Genomic DNA, 17,188 nt, shown 5'->3' on the forward strand with positions numbered 1-17,188 from the left:
TACTGCATTACATGAACTTAAATGAAGCTCCTCTTTTGTAATATTTCTCTTAATAATAAGGATCCACGTGAAACAAAGTATATTTTAAAAGTGAAGTAACGAGAAAATGATGTTTCTGTTTTTAGTACTGTTATTATACTCTAGCATTATTACTACTATAATAATAATTATTAATTATCATTTAAAATTATATTGTTATTTTAAACAAGAGTAAGTCAAAATACAGAAGTGATAAATTGGAGACATTAACTTATCTTGATAATATTCAGAGAATATGTCTAACTGGAAAGTCTGGGCAATTAAGGCAAAGAAATTTCATTTGCCCATCATGTCTTTTTCTATTGATACACATAAACAGTTAATGTAAAGAAAAATACTATAAAGTAGTTTATTTCTGTTTAAGGAATTATTCTATAGACAACTCCAAAACATCTATACCAATAAGGAAAAAAGTAATTTATAATAATAGGGAAACAATAAATCATGTCTGTGTGGTTAACGCACGAAGAGAAAAGATATAAACCCATAACAAGCCAATTTTAGTGTAGCAGGGGCTTCTTACCAGTTTTATATTATAGTTATCATTTATTTTCCATTGAGTATGGAAATATGGCTTTAATTTTCATTTATTAAAATGATACATGAACATACATGTGTATCTACCTACCTATCTACTTATCTACCTATATTATGTATATCTACTCTGTAAGAACACATTTTCCATGTTATTTGATCTGTACAATTTAAGTACATGGTGTAAGACTCATGAGCTGGCCCCTGCTTATTTAATATCTCACTAATTTACCGATTTGACCTCTTCACACTTTATATTCCCCAAGAGCTGAATGCTTCTGTTCCCAAACATGCCACACTGTTTCAGACCTTTAAGTCTGACATGTGTAATTTCTTTTACATGGAATTCTCTTACCTGCTCTGTCGTTCAGAATGCAGTTTAGTTGATTTTTCTCTTCACTGTATAAGTTTTGTATCTTATAAGTCAAAATATATTATTTTTTGATATTTTTCTTAAGTCTTTTATGTAGGTATTCTCGTATTAGATTTTAATTTCCAGTGTATCGAGTGTCAAAAAAAAGTGGCAATCAATAAATATTTGTTGAGTGAGCACATGAAAATACGAACATAATTTGCATATTAATCATTTTATATGTACAGTACTTAAGAAAAGCTACTTTTCTCTTTATGTCCTTTACAGTTTCCTCATAAATGAGTAAGGTGGACTGTGTGATTCTCAATTCTTACTTTATTTTTCCTGCAAACATCCATTAAAAAAGTATTTTACAAATATATCCAGACCAATCTCCTAACCTCAGTTTCCTACCCCGTTGAAAGAGAACCAAGTATATTTTAACTGAATTCTCACAGGATTATTGCAATGTTGAAATAGACAATGAATGCTGAAATACTGTGAAATGTGTGAATATTATTTATATAATAAGCTCTCAAAATGTTTGTTAAAATGTTGATAAAATAAACTAACAAGAGTATTAAAAGTTTACTAAGTACATAATTTAAAAATGAACAAGAATACAACCAATGCTTTATTGCTTACAATAATGCTGCCTAAGATTTATATAAAGGGGGTAAAAAGCAGGCTGACGTGAGGATTTAAAAACTCAAATAAGATAACGGATGCGTCTAAGGTCTTATTAGCACAATACCTAGTCAATAATGAGTATTCAACAAATAATGGTTTCCTTTCCTTCAATTGGGATTAATCTTCTTCCCTCCATTATGCTGTTGTAACACTGTTTATATTCATTACAAGGCAATACGAGCCTTCAACACCTCCCCTAGATCAGATAATTCCTGAAGACAGCAAGGATAGTGTGTAGGCAGGTACCATGAAGTGTTTGTAAAGCTGAATGGAGTGTAAATAGCTTACATTAAAAACTGATTTTCCCTCAATAACCATATTATTCATTTAAAGATATTATTAAATAAAATTACATAAGCATCAATATATTTGACATGCATTTTTGATTTTGTATATAGGCATCTTAAGAATATAAGTGTTCTTAATATCTTGGATAAGGAAAAAACTGCTTTCTCAACAAAGTTGATATCTCAATTTGTTTTAGAGAATTATAAAGATGAGCCATTTAATACATACTTTTCTTCCATCACTGGAAGGAAATGGGAAGAATGGAAATTTAGTCTCATTTTAATTTTATCTAAATGTAATATCAGGAAATTCTAATGTTTCTAAACATCTTGAAATCAGTTTAAGATGGCAGTCTTTTTTGGAGGAGAAATTCTTTTCAATATACACCATTTCACAACATTTTTAGCTTGGGAAATGTGTTTTGACAAAAATCTCCCCTTACGTAAGAGAAAATGCTGCAATTCATTTTCAAACCTAAATACTTCTTTTAGGAGTATTAATGACACATAAATACTTTGGGAAATTTTAAATAGACATTACTTTTTCTCATTAAAGCTGAAATCAGAGCAACAAATATCTTTACAGAACAGCACTTTTAGTAACTCCAATGATATTATTTAATTTCCACTAAAAGGAAAAGATTTTAAGATAAATACTCCCAACTAATTACATTAAATATGGTGATATGATCTTGTGCAATAATACGTATGAATCAATCTATTACTGAGAATTTTACAATTTTGAACATTTTAAACAAGATGAAAGAATGGTTTTTGTTGTATTGAGAAACCTAACACTCAAAAATGTTTTATGTCAATCTTAATGTGAGATAAAAGCAGTAGTACATACATAGAACAAACTTCACTGTAACAATCATTTACTGAAAAGTATTTTTCTTTGTAAATAATTTAAATTCAAAATTAAATTTTGCCTTTGACTTTATAGCACAAACATAGTATTTCCTTTCATAAGTAACGTAAATGATGATGACATAGAAGGAAAGACCTGCTGAAGGCCAAGGACTGAAAAAAAAAAAATCATCTTCTGTATAGAACAGGATTAAAGAAAAAACAGTCTTTGCAATAGAAAAATCCTAATGGTAAGGACTGTTAGTGATACAGAATAAAAACACTATTTGAGGGCTTCCCTGGTGGCGCAGTGGTTGGGGGTTCGCCTGCCGATGCAGGGGACACGGGTTCGTGCCCTGGTCCAGGAGGATCCCACGTGCCGCGGAGCAGCTAGGCCCGTGAGCCGTGGCCGCTGAGCCTGCGCCTCCGGAGCCTGTGCTCCGCAACGGGAGAGACCGCAGCAGTGAGAGGCCCGCGTACCGAAAAAGACAAAACAAAACAAAACAAAAAAACAACAAAACACTACTGGAAAGAATGACTGGAAAACTCAGCTCTTTTATATTTGATGTTGAGTCAGGAGCCTCACTTTATCAATACAAAATCTTTTTATGAAAGCAAGTATTTCTATAAATGAAATAGACTGTTTCTATTCAAATAAACAATTTCTATTTGTTGTTTCAAACACACTTTACGTAAAAATCTGAATAGTTATTGACTAAATTTAATTAATACAGATAAAAAATCTGGACAGTTTACACATCAAATTCTTCATTTCTTAGTTGTGAGTATTTTAGTCTGAATGCATTGGATTTAACCATGGTTCTCACTTCAATTCATTTCTGTTGACGGAGAATATATTTTGTAATTCAAAATAGATATTATCTATATCACCATAAAACTACCAAGATACCAGCTTCAAATTTATAATGAATTTGATTCAGAAATGGTAATGCTTACCTGAATCAATAACTGATATTACTATTTATGGTCCATTTTAATACATTGTTATATCACATAAAATTAGAGTACAGCATGAGTAACTTGTACAGACTTTCGACTGTTTTAAACTAGACATAAACATTACATCTGCAGGTAGGCTGTTCTCTGAAAAGCTTGAAGAACTTATTTCAATGGCAGAGTAAATATCCAGAATTAGCAATATGGACATTAATTAAGATGGAATGTTCACAGATTATTATTCTAAGTGGTAAGTTCTTATTCACATTAGTTATGCTTGTAAATGATTTACTGGACTATAAGAAATAAAAGAAAATGGCTACCTAACATCAACAGTTATTGCTCTGTGGAGAAGGACATCAAGGACACTTGCAAGTAAAAGAATTGGATCAATATTAACGTGATTTTCATTTCATGCTTCCCCAACTCCAGTAAGCTGACAATATACTCTGATTATGTGAACTGCCTCAGAGTAACACAGAAGAGGTTATTAGAGCAAGAGGTGGAAAGGGAATGCACTTTTTATATTGACAGGCCTGCTAATAGATTATACTGATTTTCAAAGACATGCAATGCATTTTTACAATTTGGTTCTGACAGCAAAAACGGAATTTCATTTATTCCTAATTCAAAATATTCATATATAAGCAATATTTCTTAGAGCAGACCAACAAAGGGGATATTCATAAATAGCATTTTTAAACAGTAAAAATGCAATTAAAAAGGGTACAAGAAAATATTATTGAATTTAAGTACAGCATTATATAACTATGAAATGCTAACTTAATAATCTTAATGGAGTAAATGTAGAAAACTGCATTCTATGCTTTTTAAGGGAAATTTGATAAGCCATATTTTAAAAATATACATGATGATAAACATAGAATCTCTGTGGTAGGAGAATATTATGTGGTAGGATTTTGATTAGCCATTAAGTTAGGGTGATTTTAAAATATTTTAAATAGGATTTCATTACATTGAAAATCACATGGCACACTTTACTTGTGGAAAAAAGTGCTAAAACATATAGAAAACTTGGGCTAGTTTGGAACCCTCTAAATATCATGAAGAGCAGAGATAATGCATTATTCATCTTCGTGACTGTCTGAGTACATAGCATAGTGTTTGGTCCTTATATTAAAGTATGCTTAGAAAAAGACCAGCAGGAATAAATACATTAAAATGGTAAAGGCAGCTATCTTGACGGCTGTCTTTGAGTGACTTTTTCCCCCTTCTTTAAAATTGTTTTGCGTTTTCTGGATTTTCCACAATGACTATGTTTCTTTTCAGGAAGGAAGGAAGGGAGGGAAGGTGGAAGGAAGGAAGGAAGGAAGGATGGAAGGAAGGAAGGAGGGAAGGAAGGAAGGGAGGGAGGGAGGGAGGGAGGGAGGGAGGGGAAAATGAACAAAGGAAAGAAACCTTTCATCCTGAGTCAAGAGGGGTAGATAGCCAATGAGTAGCAGAATGGAAGGAAGAAAGTTTTGGCATTCTTGGAATGAAAGAAAAGATGAACTGGACAGCTTGAATGAGGGCTTAAAGGGTGGGGAGACTTCCCCTGGCAGTGGATGGCATTAACCTGGGGAATGATGCTTGGTGTTTCTTTTCTAAGCCTGACACAAAATGCAGTGTGGAAAATTTACTTTAAAACTCTGAGAAATGGGGGGTAGGAGATGTTTTGGATAGATAAGCAACTGGTTCAGAGACATGGAAGGAAGACGTAATTAACAGGAATTTCTCTTTAACTATTAAAAACTGGGATAGCTAAGAGATGGTGCTGGTATAGGTTATCGAAAGCACTTTTAAAAACACTAAAGACTTTCCGGACGCGCAGGCTCAGCGGCCATGGCTCACGGGCCCAGCCGCTCCGCGGCATGTGGGATCCTCCCGGACCGGGCACGAACCCGCATCCCCTGCATCGGCAGGCGGACTCTCAACCACTGCGCCACCAGGGAAGCCCTAAAGACATTTTAAATTATGTTTTTATACATGACATTGAATGCACAGTCTGTGAACGACTCTAAGTTCACCTGTACTGATAAATCTCTGTGGATGACAGGCTGTACAAGTGGGCCAAAATTTAGCAGGTAAACTTTTAGAGAGGGGAAGTTCAATAATGCTCATACACTTGGGAAAATTCCAAATTTATCTACAGCAACACACTGTATAGGAAAATCACGGTATTTAGATTGAGATTTTGCTCTATCTACCATTTATTAGTTAGCATGCCACTTAATTTCTATAGTGTGTCATTTTCCCAAATAAAAATCCTTTAATAGCTCTGTCTATTGACAGATCCCTTCACAGTATAGTTCCAAGCAGCCTTTTCAGCTCATCTTTGTACGATCTCCCCACACTATCTTGTGTTCCATCAAGCAGCACCACTTTCATTCCCTGGACACATCATGTTGTGCGGTCCCTTCCTCCATGTTACCACCACCTCACTTACTGTCTTGGGTAGATATCCATTTATCCTTTCAAGTTTAGCTAAAATTTATTTCTTCAGTTAGCCAGCCCTCTTCACTGAGTTTGCATACCATTTTTAATACAACTTGATGAAAATATCTATCATACTGTATTTTAATTATTTATAAATGTAATTTTATGTACACTTTATAAAAATTAGTCTAAAAATATAAGCAAGATTATGAGCAGCTCCATGCCACTTAGCAATAGATCTATTACTATAATTTTGTCAGCTCCTTATCTTTAGTGGCTTTTGATGCTCTAACTGGAAATAAAGTACAGACATAAAAAACATATTTCAGAATTTGAAAATGCTGTACTTATAGACCTATTCTGTAGACTATCATACTTCAATGCTGTTATTGAAAAGGATGAATGAATGTGGTTAAAATACTGTGTATGTTGAAATGAATGAATTATCAATTAAATAAAAGACAGCAACTAAGTACAAAAAATTGTATTAATGTGGATGCTTTAAATGGAATAGGTGAAAGATATGATTCCTGTCCTCAAGTGGTTTTTCTTTTATCTCAGAATATAAAATACTTAAAATCAAAATACTTTCTGATAACTTTACAAGGTGACCTATTACCAAGTGCAAAATATTGAGGTCATTCAAAGAAGTAAGTTAGGGTCTTTTATGCCTCCATGTCTTGGAAATTTCTGTTATTAACTCTGCTCTTCCCTGCTCACCTGGTAAATTCCTAATCTTCTTTCAAGTCAGTTCATAAGTAATTATTTCTGTGAAGCTGACTCCAACCCAATAGGTCCAGCGTTAGTCACCTTCCCTGTGTTCCTTTATGAAGTACCACCTCCCTCTACGAGAACTGCTTATTTCTTTCCACTAGACCAGGATTTTTCAACCTAGGCACTGCTGATGTTTTGGGCCGGATTTTGGTTGTCATTCTGGGGAGCTGCCCAGTGAATAGTCAGGTATTTTAGCAGAATTCTTGGTGTCTACCCTTTAGATGCCAGTAGCACACGCTGACTTCCACCCCTGCTGAGACACACTGCACTAAACTATGTGCTGTGAGAAGGCAGAAATTGTGCCTCAGCCTCTGTATTCAACATTTAGTGCATGCACGGCATGGACAAGATATTCAATAAATGCTTTTAAATTAATGAAGCCACTTGATTCCTCTGAATCAGTTTAAAGCCTTCCATCTGAAGCTTCACATAAAAACAGGGGAGTTGTTAAAACCTTTGTTGATATGAAAATGCTGTTACACAAAAACTTTAAAATGTGTTTTATAAGCATATTTTATAAGTCAGCATTTATATAATCCATTTAAATTATTTTAAGAGACTATAAAACCATAGGGTGAAGATAAGACTGTATTAAAATATGACACTGGCATCAAAAAAGAGCTGAAAGATGACTCCATGTATGCCTTTCTCTCGCTTGTAAAAAATTTACATCATTAACTTTTCAATAAATTATTTTAACAATAATCATATCATCTATTTCATTCCAGATATGAAGATTTAATTAATAATACACCAACTAAAACGGACATATCAATGAACAATAAGAAGACATTTGCAGACAGCAGAAGCAAGAAGAACTACAATCCTGCAGCCTGTGGAACAAAAACCACATTCACAGAAAGAGAGACAAGATGAAAAGGCAGAGGGCTATGTACCAGATGAAGGAACAAGATAAAACCCCAGAAAAACAACTAAATGAAGTGGAGATAGGGAACCTTCCAGAAAAAGAATTCAGAATAATTATAGTGAAGATGATCCAGGACCTCAGAAAAAGAATGGAGGCAAAGATCGAGAAGATGCAGGAAATGTTTAACAAAGACTTAGAAGAATTAAAGAACAAACAAACAGAGATGAACAATACAATAACTGAAATGAAAACTACATTAGAAGGAACCAGTAGCAGAATAACTGAGGAAGAAGAACGGATAAGTGACCTGGAAGACAGAATGGTGGAATTCACTGCTGCAGAACAGAATAAAGAAAAAAGAATGAAAAGAAATGAAGACAGCCTAAGAGACCTCTGGGACAACATTAAAAGCAACAACATTCGCATTATAGGGGTCCCAGAAGGAGAAGAGGGAGAGAAAGGACTAAAGAAAATATTTGAAGAGACTATAGTCGAAAACTTCCCTAACATGGGAAAGGAAATAGCCACCCAAGTCCAGGAAGCGCAGCGAGTCCCATACAGGATAAACACAAGGAGAAACACGCTGATACACATAGTAATCAAATTGGCAAAAATTAAAGACAAATAAAAATTATTGAAAGCAGCAAGGGAAAAACAACAAATAACATACAAGGGAACTCCCATAAGGTTAACAGCTGATTTCTCAGCAGAAACTCTATAAGCCAGAAGGGAGTGGCATGATATACTTAAAGTGATGAAAGGGAAGAACCTACAACCAAGATTACCCAGCAAGGATCTCATTCAGATTCGATGGAGAAATCAAAAGCTTTACAGACGAGCAAAAGGTAAGAGAATTCAGCACCACCAAACCAGCTCTACAACAAATGCTAAAGGAACTTCTCTAAGTGGGAAACACAAGAGAAGAAAAGAACCTACAAAAACAAACCCAAAACAATTAAGAAAATGGTCATAGGAACATATATATCGATAATCACCTTAAATGTGAATGGATTAAATGCTCCAACCAAAAGACACAGGCTTGCTGAATGGATAGAAAAACAAGACCCATATATATGCTGTCTACACAGACCCACTTCAGACCTAGGGACACATAAAAAAAAAAAAAAAAAAAAAAAAAGAAGACATTTGCTAGAGACTACATGGTACAAACAATAAACCACTCGGTAAAACAATCAAATCATCGTTTCCAACTATTATAAATGTAAACTCTTCAAAAACCTGAAGTCAGAAAAAAATGAAGTCAGATAATTTGAAGCTCCTGTCTCAACAACTGTATATAGCTGCACTAGTACTTTTTTATTCTCGGTGTTTTCTTATTTCTTGAGGACTGCAAGTAGCACCTTACAGTAGCCATGCATACACCATCAAAACTAATTTAATTCCAGATTCACTACAGAGCTGCTTTTTATTCATCAAGGTCATATCTCGATGGCTTCACAAGCTTAGATAAATTGGGTGTTAAGCAGATACATCTCTGAGGAACCTAAGGATGTTCTCTTTTGCAGTTCTCAGCATATCTTATTATTTATTGCCAAAGAAATGAATGATTAATTTTGTCATCTTTGCTCCATTTTTTTTGTTCCTCTGGCTAAAACAGCCTGCCCTCCTCTGCGAAGCCTGATCAGACCTATTTAGGATGATGGCTTTGATCGCAGACATGGAGCTTGAGATCTTAGGCTCTGATGAAACATTGCTCCACTATAATTTCATGGAAAGGGAACAGAGTCCTACATGGTAATAGACAATCAAAAAGACAACCAAACATTAAGATTTTAACTATTCTTTGACACCATAATCTTTCAGCATCAGAAATGGACCAAAATTTGTCTGGTTTAGGTTTTATTTAAACATACAAACAATATACAAAATCCTCCTTTTTCAATCATTTCCTTATTAGCTAATTTGCCCTGAAGAAGAAAGCCCTGCAGATCAGAAAATGAATTTATAGTTTAAAATATTTTCCTTATATTCTTCCACTGCTATGGTCTGTAAAATTCCCGGTAATCAATTAAATTTGCACTTGTATGAGATTTTACTATCAGAAAACACCCAAAAAACACATTCAATACATATGAAATTAGAGCATTAAACACCAGCAAAAAAAATTACATGCCTCTAGGTTTTTATTAATCACATTCCAACACTAGAGGCTGAAAAGTATGTCAAATCACACCAAATCTTTTGCACATGACAACCTCATAAATTATTCAACTCATTAGTATTACTAAGAAGCATGAAAAACTCCATCAGTGTTAAGGATGTTTTCCAACTGAAAAAGGTCAACCAAAAGTTTTAATAATGAAATGGAAGAGAAAGCTTTGCAAAGCAAATATGAAGTACAATAACCGTCCTTTTTGTCTCCTTGGAAATATATCTAATTCTGATTATTTGCTCATTTAAAAGAAAGTATTGTTAATATATTTGTTTTGTGGCTCCAAATAAATTGCCTAAATAGAATGTCATGAAATTTAAATTACAGCTAAATGTTTCTGCCCATCACATTAAAGTTTAACTATAATTTAAGCTAAACTGTTTGAATTAAAGGAAAAGTCAAGTGATTCAAAACATTTTTGTTAAAACATTAAGCTTGCAAATTCAGTTTCACTTCTATTACAATATATTAATAGAGGCTCACATTCTTGAAACATAGTGTACTACAGGAACAGAGAGACATGACCAGTGATCAGATCTCAGGGATTGCTTTGATGGCCATGTAAATATTCCCTATTTAAGTAATTTTAGGTTATTCCCTCAGCTTGTACAACTTGGTTAAAATTCTGAAAACTTTGATCACTGATTCAAATACTTCAAGCCATACTGAAAGTTCCATTCATTAAATCTTTTGTTCCTAAAACAATTTTGTTGCCACAATGTAGATGAATAGAAAAAAATTTTTGACCATAGATTACTGCAGAGTTTCTGTGCATTTAATATTTAACTTTCAAGGTAGAATTTGAGATACTTTAATTATTAAATTAAGAGGAAGAAATAAATTGAATTTCAATTTGTTCTAGAAGCTCTCTCAAAATTAGTAGGTTTGTGCTATAAATATACCCTTTATCTATGCCTACACAAACCAAAACATTAAATCTTTCAGATGTTAGTCTATACACTGCCAGACTTTAAGGTACTTAAAACACATTTAAATGTTTAATGGCAGGCAGAGTGACCAGATGATGGGCTGAGTTCTGTTAGTTTTATATGAATGTTCTGGCAATATGTGCATATAAAAGCCTTTCTCTAAAATATACAAAATATGTTTTCAATTAAGTCTTTCAACATCTATTTTCATTGGATAAAGTGCTTTGTAATAATTACTGACATTTACTTCCTATTCTTCTGAGGAAATACTTTAAACATAGGTTAGAAGGCACATTAAGAGTTTGGAAGAAGATACAATGTTATGTTTTTCTCTTGGCAGTTTGTAATTCCTCCTTCTATTTCTATGTACAGATCACCCCAGGGAGTACTTTCCACTCACCTCTTCATATCCTCCATATTTTACTCCCTACTCTCTACCCACTTCTAGAAGTTCACAAATGTGAAGTCAAAGAGGTGTGCTCTAGAGTTACTTTTGGAGGTAGAATTGTTTCTGTTCTCTTTTGTCTTCCACTACCCGACCTTAACCCCAAGAATGACCACGAAGTAAATCTGGCATGGGTACCATGTAGATGTCCTGAATATTTTATGGCATACGTGTGGTCTTTGTTCTAGATACGTATAAAATAGAAACATACCTTACTTTCCTTTTATCAAAGAACCCAACTCAGGAGAGATAACAGGTTTGGAATACTGCTGATGATCCACTATTTCAAATTCATAAACCACTACATATTTTAAAATACGTTCATACTACACACAGGGGATGTTTACTATCACCTACATCTTTCATCTGTTTCAAAATCAGAATATTATTTTTTAATTTAGGTTCATTAACAGTGGTTACTATGTTACTAAAACATGACATGACAGTCTTAAAAAAAGGTCAATATAGGGGCTTCCTTGGTGGCGCAGTGGTTGAGAGTCCACCTGCCAGTGCGGGGGATACGGGTTCGTGCCCCGGTCCGGGAAGATCCCACATGCCGCGGGTTCGTTCCCTGGTCTGCGAAGATCCCACATGCCGCGGGTTCGTTCCCCGGTCTGGGAAGATCCCACATGCCGCGGAGCGGCTGGGCCCGTGAGCCATGGCCGCTGAGCCTGCGCGTCCGGAGCCTGTGCCCCGCAGCAGGAGAGGCCACAGCGGTGAGAAGCCCACATATCGCAAAAAAAAAAAAAGTCAATATAAAAAATTTTAAATATGTTTCTTATAAGCTTTGACACTGGTTTAATAATAAAGACATTTTACAAATTGAACATACAAAATAAGGCATCCATTTTTATAGAAAACCAAAAGAAATATTTTTCTAACAGACCCTTTCTAAAAGCAACCTGTAGAACATTGAATGTAGTAATAATGTGAATCCTATATAATTAAGGTATTGGCAACACAGTGTCACTAATAATATCACTCTAGCCTAACCCCTGTTACAAGGTGTCTTTAGATGTTTCTAATTTCTAATGAGATGAATTCAAGATGAATTGATGAAAATGCCTAAATGGTTGGGAATATGAAATGAAGTTAAAAATTTTTAAGTTCATATTATAAAGCATGCCACTTTAAGTAGATATTTCTAAGAATCTCTTCTGTAGAACATAAAGATAATAACTCATTTTAAGTTGGTGCTAAATCCTTAGGTGCTAGAATCCTTAGGTGATTTTTTTTGAGTTGATTAAAGAAATCCCCTACAGTACAAGTCAACTATAATTTTTTTTAAAGCATATTCTCTCCTGCAGTTACTTTTACTGTATAAAGTTACTTTTTAACTTTATCAATATTTTCCCTGTTCAATCCATCAAGAACATGAATGGCAACCCATGTTATATATTAGGGTAAATTTTAAAACATATGGCTCATTTATTACTCTCAAATAAATAAAAATTAAAATAATAAAAACCCAAGTGATTGTGAGAACAAAAGTAGTCAATAACAAAAACATATGGACAGTGTTCAATAACGTTATTTTCTGAGTGTATATGGTTTATAAAATTATATTATCAATCAAACTTAAACTTTTTAGAGCATTTAAAAATAGGTAAACTGGGCTTCCCTGGTGGTGCAGTGGTTAAGAATCTGCCTGCCAATTCAGGGCACATGGGTTCGAGCCCTGGTCTGGGAAGATCCCACAGGCCGCGGAGCAACTAAGCCCGTGCGCCACAACTACTGAGCCTGTGCTCTAGAGCCTGCGAGACACAACTCCTGAAGCCCGGACTCCTAAAGCCCGTGCTCTGTAGCAAGAGAAGCCACCGCAATGAGAAGAGTAGCCCCCGCTCACCGCCACTAGAGGAAGCCCGCGCGCAGCAACAAAGACACAATGCAGCCAAAAATAAATAAATAAATTTTGAAAAAGTAGGTGAACAGAGAGAATAGCCCTATGCATACTTCTTGGTGGATAGCAATCTAAAGTAGCAGCGTTTTTATTTAATTACAAAAAGTATTTTGATATTTACTATTTATTGTACATTTTATAAAGGACAACTTAGGGTGCAGTTCTACTGTAGTGTGATAATGGATGATATCTTTAATGTTGGATGGTCTTTTTCAAACTTTATTTGCAATCCATTGGAGGGCTGGGAACCTAATGGGCATACTGAGGCACGATTTATTTATTAAACTGAAAATAACAGAATAGAATAGGGTTAAACTACAGAATGCCATGTAATGAGATTATCAGTAAGACATTTGTTTCAGTTAAATACACAAGTATGTGCATGTGTATATGTATATACATAACAGTACACATATTTGCCTATATATTTCACGTATATATTTATATTCACACAGTATGCATATGTATATATACACACATACACACACAAATTATACGTAAAAATATATAAATCTGAATACACACTTACAGTAGTACATTGTTTTTTCCACGTTGGGTGAAAAAGTTTGAAAGATCAAAGTCTGAAAGACGCTGAAAAGGAAAATGATTTTACTCTTGTTTCAGGCTCTATGAGAAGGATGCTGGGTAATAACCAACTATGTAGAGGCTTCTAATCTATCACAGAGAAGCTGAAGAGTCTAACATACATCAAGTGGGAGAAATATTGGGTTGATTGAGTATAACTTAAATGATGCTGAAGGATAAAGCAGAACATAACATTTTTGGCTTATGACATGGAGAATTTTAAATGCTAGTGAAAAAAAAGAACTATCAACCACAAAGAGTCACCTCACATCCAGGAGTATTTTTGTGTGAGAGGCACTGGTACTCACCATATTCTATTGCAGCTTTGAGCAATGCTTCAGCATGAGTGGAGCCAAATGCATTACGGACAAACCGTCTCCTTCGACGAAGATCATCTTCCCAGTAATCCAAACGCCAGAAATCGTGCAGTTGGCTAAGAATGGGAAGATAAAAAACAATAATAACTATTAATAATGATGTATAACTGGAAGTACATTTTTTCAAGTTATATACGTTCACAGACTGCTTACACAATAAATTTTAAAAGCTTTGCACATTTTCTTTTTATAAGGATTAAATATTTTCTCTATTCAATTCATCAGGAACATGAATGACATTACATATTATAAACTATGGTAAATTTAACTCTTCTAAATTAATAACTAATACAGTTAAATCTTTATTTCTTTGGTCTCATTGGAAAATTAAGATAACTTTTGAGATATCTATGTTTTACAACGTGTTTATATACATATGTTTCCTCTACAAATGAACAAAACTTAAAATAGTAACATTCTCATATTTTAGGCATTATAACATTCAGCTCTGCTTTCTTTACAATGTTCTTCCTTCTACTGAAAACATTCATCACTGGGCGTTTAGTAACAAATGCAGCATCAAATTACAAGTATTAATGGCACAGTTTGCATTCTTTTACACTGTTTTTAACAAGGCTTGTAAATCACAGGATAGACCTCACTACAAATAGTTCACAATTTAATGACCATGGTTTCTTAGTACACTGAATTAAGAACTATAAAATATTGCCCACTTGGATTTGGTGGAAGAATGATTAAAATAATGTGCTGAAATATTCATTGAAATAATTCCCTACTGCCCACAGCAACATGAGAAAAGTGCAATTTTATCCATTATTAATAATACTGAATTAGAGCTGCAAAAAAATGCCAGTATGTGGTAATTGTCTTGGTAAATTATTATTCTAACGCTAACAGAGTCCTTGGATGATTTTACAGCTTTCAGTTAATATAAACCATTAACAGCCATGGCCATCGTTGGTAACACTGTCTAAACTATGTTACACTTTAAACAATATTAAAAATCTACAAGATATTTCAGAAACTACTGAAATATGTTCGTTGTATATCAATGGAACATTTCATGGTATCATTTTTGTTTTCAATTTAATTTTAATAAACAGTGATAAATGCTACTGCTTGAGAAGTCTGTCTTTTTCTGTATAGTATCTGGAATAATATACTCAAAAGATAAAATTCTAATTTTCTTGAGCAGCACTATTCATAAAAACATATAAAATGCTTTCATAGAAGATTTGATTTCAGTTTTTATTTTGATATTTTACTGTAGGAGAACACTGTGTTTGATTAAGATGGAAACTATATATTTTGCTCATCATTATCTCTCTAGCACAACGTCTGGCACATACTATGTTTTTAATAAATATTCAATGAATTAATTAAAACAATTTTTTTTTACTTTGAAAATCTACAGAGAAGTATAGTCAGTGAGAACAATAATTTACTTCTGAAAAAAATTTAGATTTTATGGCTATTTAATTTTGTTTTCTATAGCTTAATTGTAAAAGAATATATCAATATAAGGGATATATAAAAAGAACATTAAAATTATAATCATTTAAAGTATAATTTAATATACTTGTTTTTCTAAACATAATAATTATAATTTTATTTTTCTGTCAAAATAATGATTATCTGGTGATTAATTATTATGAGTAGTGTACCTCTGTCATTAATTTAAAATAGGAAAATTTCTATCCCTACAAATACAGATTAATCCTAGTAGTTTAAAGAAGAAAATGCTAAAAGCTTGCTATAATGATTTTCCTTAAAAGTATGTTAAAATTAAGTAACTGAATTCACTAGGAGAGACCTGAGATGTAATGTTTTCTCAAATTCCTGACCACAGACATACTTTCCTCTATTCCTCCCATTAAGAACAACTAAAAAAAAAAATTTATACGCTACATATAAAACAAACGTAACAAAACTCTGAAATGTGGGGAGCAGAAGGCAGACTGGCTAAGGACCACAGGGCCCAAGGAACAACAAAGTGGTGAGTTCCCTGGGTTATCTTTTTGTCTCATATACCCTAGATTTGGAGGCAAAGAAGCTAGCAACCCAGATCGACCAACAGGTACAGACAAAAAAAAAAAAAAAGCCCCAACAAAAGCACGTTTCTCTAGCCGAAAGACCAGGAAAAGGGCATCCTAGGAAGCCAGGAAACTTTTAGACAATTATTTCCTCCAGCCAAACACCACAGAAAAACTATGCCTCTCATTCCCCCACACACACAATAGCAAAGGATGAGAGGGGAGCCTAGATCTGAAGCCTCCTGATGGTGTAATGAGGCGCCCTAACATCCAAACTGGGGTGGCATCAGAGAAGGTCATATAGGGAGCCAGGACTTTCACCTCTGCTGGCTGATGACAAGGTACCCCACCCTCAAGGAGTCACTCGAGACCATATGGAGAGACTGGATTCCCACGCCCTGTGGTCAGTAATGAGGCATCCTTCTCTCTTCCCACTGGGGTGGGTTGGGAGGAGACATAGTAGAGAGTCAGGACTTTTACTACTAACCAGCAGCAATGAGGCCACCCCCATCAGTGGATACCACGTGGGGAGCTGGAACTCCCACCCCTGCCAAGCCATCATGAGGAGCTACCCACTCCCTGGATATCAGCGGAAGGGAAGCGGGGAACCTAGATTTCTATCTCCACCTGGCATTGAAGAGGCAGTGCGCCCCACTTGTCCTGGTAGAGTAATGTCAGAGAAAAGTCAGCTAAAATAGAAGATTTGAATGAGATAAAAATATCCCAGAAAATCAAAAAAAAAAAATCCAGGTTTCGATCTCAAATTACTTGTCATACCATGAACCATGACAGCATATTTCACATTCAAAGCTATGGTGGCCAGAGGAAGTGTAAAAGTTTTGTTATGTGCTAAAAGAACTGTCAACCCAGAATCCTATAACGAGTGAAAATATCCTTTAGGAATAAAGGAGAAATGAAAATATTTTCAGATGATGAAAAAGATTTGTTAGCCTCAGAGCTAGTCTAAAAAAATGGCTAATAGCAATCATGTAAACATAA

The 17,188-nt window shown here is 34.3% G+C and overlaps 1 protein-coding gene across 5 annotated transcripts in view; it reads right to left on the reverse strand.

Annotated features, from left to right (window-relative positions):
* The window catches only part of NBEA (neurobeachin), a 629,334-nt gene that overhangs the window by 224,437 nt on the left and 387,709 nt on the right, over positions 1 to 17,188 (reverse strand). For all 5 annotated transcript variants that reach the window (XM_049701354.1, XM_033410053.2, XM_049701353.1 and 2 more), the window contains exon 38: positions 14,127 to 14,251. In XM_049701354.1, coding sequence (XP_049557311.1) covers positions 14,127 to 14,251 — 125 coding nt within the window. The remainder of the gene's footprint in view (positions 1 to 14,126; positions 14,252 to 17,188) is intronic.

This window comes from Orcinus orca, chromosome 18, assembly GCF_937001465.1.
Source record: "Orcinus orca chromosome 18, mOrcOrc1.1, whole genome shotgun sequence".
NCBI classification, from domain to species: Eukaryota; Metazoa; Chordata; class Mammalia; order Artiodactyla; family Delphinidae; genus Orcinus; species Orcinus orca.